Source organism: Salvia hispanica, chromosome 5, assembly GCF_029641045.1.
Source record: "Salvia hispanica isolate PSC_SH4W2 chromosome 5, Shi_PSC_v1, whole genome shotgun sequence".
In the NCBI taxonomy this organism is placed as follows: Eukaryota; Viridiplantae; Streptophyta; class Magnoliopsida; order Lamiales; family Lamiaceae; genus Salvia; species Salvia hispanica.
This window is the reverse complement of record NC_142696.1, coordinates 6,729,669-6,736,005: the sequence shown is the minus strand read 5'-3', so window position 1 is coordinate 6,736,005 and position 6,337 is coordinate 6,729,669. Positions and strand designations below refer to the sequence as shown.

General features: G+C 37.5%; 1 protein-coding gene across 1 annotated transcript; it reads left to right on the top strand.

The window, feature by feature from the left end:
• Positions 1–395: 395 nt before the first annotated feature.
• LOC148924274 (uncharacterized) lies at positions 396–2,241 on the top strand (the record flags this gene model as incomplete). Its single annotated transcript, XM_089059039.1, has 3 exons — positions 396–429; positions 511–629; positions 1,789–2,241. Coding segments are annotated over 3 exons (606 nt in total), but the record flags the coding sequence as incomplete, so codon positions are not given.
• Positions 2,242–6,337: the final 4,096 nt, after the last annotated feature.

The window sequence follows — 6,337 nt, the reverse complement described above, 5'->3', positions numbered from 1 at the left end:
GGCTGAATTTAAGGTAAACTTGTGCATTATATATATTTTTTCTATCTTTATCTCTCTTTCTCCCTCTTTTAGTAAGATTACTTACAATCTTTAATATCTTATTTTGTAGTTTAAATTTGATTGTCATTTTGTGTTAATTTGTAGAAATTTGCTAATTGTGAGGCATATGATCAAGACGAGTGTAAGAAGGCTTTTGTTAGCAAGTGTAAACTCAGATACGGAGATTTTATTAGCTATTATAAAAAGAAGACAAAGAAACCTTCTTTTTACACAGATGCCCAATGGGCGAATTACCAAGAAGGCTGGAATTTACCCGAGAGTATTGCAGCTTCTGAGAGGTGCTCTGAAAACCGTAGACAAGGGCTTGAGACTGCGCTTGGCACACATTGTAATGGATCTACATCATTTGCCGAGACAGCAGCAAAAATGGTAAAACTTATAATATTCATTAGTTTGATTTGTTTGTTACTTTTACACTTTCTTATGTTGAAAATTGTTTCCATGCCAAAGAGAACAATGGAAAGCTTCCTCCATTTATGGATTTCTTTCTACACACCCACAAGCTAAGGAACGGAAAAAACGGTGATTCACAAGGCAACTTGTGTTCGCAACGTGCTCAACAAATTGTAGTAAGTCTTTTCACAAGGATAATTTATATTTTATTTCCAAAGGGAAGGTTTTTAATCTGTTTCATGCATGGTCAGTTAAATTTTTTTGTCTAAATTTTATGATGTTGCAGATGATTGACAGTGTCTTATGCCCTTCTCTGAGATCGTGTATGAATTCGTAGAATTCTGAAATTGATAGAAATATGATTATGATATGGTTTTGAATTTCATGATATGGCTTTGAGAAAATTGATTCGGAAATTACTTGTGTTTGGATTTTTTTATAATTTATGATTTATGCATTCACTTCACTGAATGAGTTTATGGATGTTTTTATTTAATAATATTGGCTCTAGGTAGTAAGCTATAGTGTCCAGCTTTGAACTTTTTGGAAAACTATAACTAAAACTACTTATCTGAATTAGCATGTCTTTCACTTTGCTATGAGTATGTTTTTAGAAAATTAACCCACATTTTTGATAGATTACACTAACAATTTTGGAATAGGACCTAGATAGTAGGATGAAGTGACTAAGCTGCCCTCATCTTCTCACTCATAAGTTAGCCAGACATTGTTTAGTATTTCAGTCACATAAAATTTAACTTTCTGTTCTATCTTTTGCATTAACGCATACATTAAAGATAAGATGAATTTTAACTAAACTACTAACCCTAAACCCTAACAAGCACAAACCATCTAGGTAGCATGTCCTACTGATTGGCATGTATCTGAATTAGCATGTCCAGATCCATGAACTTTTTGGAAAACTATAACTTAAACTACAAAAGTTGGCTCTAGGTAGTAAGCATCCTACTGATTTTTCTCTGCATAACTTGATGTCTCTGGGCAACTATGAGAGTCTGCATATTACTGGTAAACAAAGAGAACACACTTTCAGCAATGCATCACTGCCAGTCATACATCATAGGAAATAGAAACATCACTGCCAGAGTCATAGAAACTAAGAGATTGGGTTGGTGTTGAATCTTGGTCTTTATTCATTCTGAGTTTTGTGTTTAATCACAGATTTGATTTCTGATCTGATAAATCATATTCATTCTGAAATTGTAGCTTTATAGTGCTGTACAAAATTGTCTGATATGATGAGCTTGTTGCTTGTGAGGTTCTCCCTTTGTTGTTTACACATTTTGAATGTTTCTCATGTTTGTTTAATGGAAGGATGATGTTATGGCACGGGTTGAAGAACTACGGGCTGAAGGAATAGAGAACCCGGATCATGAAGCCATTTTCTTGGAGCTTTTTGGGAAGGTGAAGAAAAGAAAACAAATTTCTAGCGTGGGGCAAGCCACAAGCATATTCTTCCCATTGGCTACTTACTCATCCGTGGGTTCTAACCGCGTCAATGCTAGCCAGATCGATGAAATGGTCGAGCAACGCGTTAAAGAACATCGTGATCAAATGCAGCTACAAATTGAAAAGGTGCAAGCCGATTCAGATCGGAAAATTGCACTAGTGCGTGAGGAAGCGGCTAGGAGGGAGCAACAAATGCGAGAGGAAGCGGCTACGAGGGAGCAACAAATGCGAGAGGAAGCGGCTACAAGGGAGCAACAAATGGAAGAACGAATGACGCGCCTTTTAAATGAAAAATTGGGACAATTGAAAAATGTGTAGTTTAGTGGTATTTTGTAAGACAATCTTTATCTTTATATATTTTTGTTAAACAATTTATCTTTTTAATGTTATTTAAGCTTTCTTTATTATTTTATTTATTAATAATTTATTAAATAATTAATTGTAGAATATATATTTTTAAAAAAATCAGAATAATCAATTTCCCGAGCACATGGCCGTACTCGCTAACATGCTCGGTGCAACTAGTTCTCACTCGAAAGTGCCGAGCACCATTAGGTGCTTGCTGCATTGCGAGCACAGGTATGTGCTCGCACAACTGCTCGAAGTAGCCGGTGCTCGCTGGTTTCTTGTGTCACCCCTCGAAAGTGCCGAGCACCACTAGGTGCTTGCTGCATACGAGCACTCATAGGTGCTCGCAAACCTGCTCGAGGTAGACCTGTGCTCGCTGGTTTTGTGTTACCTCTCGAAAATGCTGAGCACCATTAGGTGCTTGCTGCATTACGAGCACTCATAGGTGCTCGCAAACCTGCTCGAGGTACACCTGTGCTCGCTGGTTTTGTGTTACCTCTCGAAAATGCCGAGCACCATTGGGTGCTTGCTGCATTACGAGCACTCATAGGTGCTCGCCAATGTGTTAGTTGACCAGTTAGCCGAGCACCAAGAAGCGCTCGGATAAAAATGCCGACGAAGAGAAAGCCGAGCACCTTAAGTACTCGCGAAGTGCTCGGTAAAGTTGGATATGCCGAGCATATTTCCCTCTTTGCCGACCAGTTTGGTGCTCGGGAAAGACCTCCTTTTTTGTAGTGACAGCCTGAACCCAAACTACCCTAGTCCAGATCTTGCCCAATTCAGAGATCAGCCAGCTAACGAAGTCATGCGTTGCTGCTGCCGATCGAAATGCCACACACTGCTACGTCTCCTCCTCGCGCGCAATTCCATATTCATGTACAAGTATTAACTTGGACAATGGATAATCATGACTAGCTTGGAAAAGCTATTCAATAACTAATCATTACGTGGACTTGTTGATTAGCTATTTGGTGAGAATTTTGCCATCAAATTTGACGCAACAATTTAAACCAAGATCACGTACTACATTTAATTACCGCATGTATATACACCATGTAATTAAGTTACGCAATCAATACATGGAATGATTTATTCTCCCAAATGAATCAGCGCGCAATTAACACGAAGAAACAAAGCAATCACGTAATCAACAAATTAACGGGAAAAAAAATCTCCATTAATATTCACACCGATTACTATATGAAATTCAAGCAATTCAAATTAACATGAAATTAATCCACATAATCAGAGCCAAAAACCTGGCTCTGATACCAATTGTTGGGGTTTTGTGTCCCTTGCACATCGGAAGACTTGTACAGAATAAATAAATCAGATACGGATTTATTTGACCGATTATGCGATTAATCAATTCACATGTTAAACAGATAATTGCATGCTAGAACGCAAATAACTCATCTTAGAAAAATATAAATCCTAAACATGATTTCTACGGTTTAGAGTTACCGATTTGACTCTCCAAAGAATCGTCGATTGCTCGCGCCTTCTCCACGATGATGATCTTGAGTACTAGACCACGGATCTTCTCTCTGGTTCCCGAACTGTATCTCGATATCAGGGTGGGCTGATCTTATCAAAATACTAGGACTCGAATAAAGAAGACAGAAAGTTCCTCACGGAGGAGAAAATAACAAGAAAAAATCGTCTCCTTCTGTAGAGAGAGAGGATCGAAATTTTCATCATGAATAATATTCCCTCCGTCCGCGAATAGGAGTCCCGGTTGGTCATTTTCATCCGTCCGCCAGACATTTTATCTTGGGAGTATAAAAAATGACTCCACTTTTTCCCTTAATTTAGAAGCTGCAATTAATTTTAATCCACTTTGATTGCAATTTCTCACTCTCTCTCTTGTTAGATTTCATTATTCCAAAGAATAAAGCAAATAATAATATAAATGGGTCCCACATTCCACTATCACACACTTAAATTATTACACTCAAACTTTTCTTAAAACCCGCACCCAACTCAACCGGGACTCTTATTCGCGGACGGAGGGAGTAATAGTTTCTGTCTCATTTATTCTCCTATTTATATTAAGTTCTTATTTGGGCCCAGACAGGGATCTATGGAAGGTTTTGGATATGGGCTCCCCCAATTAGCTTTTTACTAATTAAATTGAACCCACAATTTAATACAAGCTTATATTGGAATATTACGAGCAGCCACTACAGAAGTAATATTGAACTCTCCCCATCCAAATCCGAAATTACAAGTAATCCGGGTTTCCACTTTGTTTATTATTTATTTCTTGCGCTTAAGATATAAATGTTCATTAATTAATTAATGTCTGCTATGGACTTAATTAATTAACATCTTATTAATTCCAAGAGTGGACTTATCCAGGAACACTTATTTCTTGCGCTTAAGATATAAATGTTCATTAAGATATAAATGTTCATTAATTAATTAATGTCTGAATAATAAAACCTTGTTCGAGCTCCTCTTGAGGACATTATCAAACGAGGCTCACCTCGCGCACGATTCAACATAATAGCAATCCTAGCACCGCTAGATATTAATCACCACTACCCAATATATCAGGATTATTGGGTTGCGAAAAACCCACACCATTTGATAAGTCAAAGTAGTGCATAATCAATACCGTATGCCCAATGCTAACATATGTATATTCAGAAATAGTATTTTATCAAGAAAGAGACCTAATCTTTCAGTAGATAGCATAAAGACACGTCTTGCTGTTAGATCCGTTCAGTGATATATCACACCAATGTCATCTTATTTCAGTAAGGCTTAGAAATATGTGAACTGATGTTGCAACCTTTCACGATAGGTAGTCTAAGCCTATCTTGGTTGTGAAATTTTTCTTTTTCTTTTGCAAACCGTGTTACCTTAAAGTGGACGCCGCCCACAACCGGTCTACTAAGCAAAATACTTAGACTTTGTTTGCTTCTTATACATTTAAATGTTTATAAATGCACAAGCAATTGCTCAAATAATAATAGTGATTCTATTCGTGCGGAACTGCTCGAATAATACTGAATCGGGTTAAAAGTGGATTGTAGAGTTTTACGTATACAAGCAAGATTCTATTCCCGCGAAACTGCTCGAAACATGCTTTTCAGTATACCAAACCTAACACTCAATAACCAAAAGATCACGGTCGTTGGACTCACCTTCAGCCCGCTGTCAAAGAAAATAATACCTCAACCCACTACACTTTAACTAGCATAGAGAAGTAAGGGTCGAACCCATAGAGACAGATAAGACGCGAGTGAGAGTTAGGAGGACTTTGGACTAGTTTGGCTGCTGCAACGCAAATTTGGGTTAAGAACTTAACTACTAGACTCGGGAAACGCAAATGATCTATTCTAACAGGTAGACCTAGGAAAAGAAAAACATAACGAAAGCATGTATGACTAAAACAAAAATTTAATCAAAGTAACACTTCAGCGACGAAATTTACCAGACCTAGTGAATAACTTTCCTAAACTGACTAGACAGATGAAGAACAGACCGTGGGGACCATTTCCAAAAACAACAAAGGTACGAATGAAAGGCTGCAAATAACTAACTATGAATTTAACTAACACCCATCTTCATATCTTCAACCGATTCAAGCACAAACACAAATAGAACAGAGCAACAACCCAAATTAAAACTTTACATGACAATTTGAATGTTGGAAAAACACAAATCACCAGAAAATACTCAGATCTACAATAGCTAGACGAAGTGAACTAGAAGCAACAACTAAAAAATCCATAACCATGCAGAATTCAACAGATCTAACACCGGATGCTTCATCCGCTCCGGATCCAAGCCATCCACAACAAACCACGGCAAATTCCATCTCCGATTACTCCGATCTAACCAAATCCAACCGATCAACCACAATTCCAACACAATCCAACTTCAACAAAACAAAATCAAGTGTGAAAAGCATCCAAGGTAAAGCAACAATCAACGTAAACACAAAACGAAAACAGAAAATAAAATTCCATAGCTAAACGATGAAGAATTCAACAAAACAAACGCAAAGCTTCGAACAACGAAGACTCGGGGAAATTCAAGGAGAAATTAAAACTAA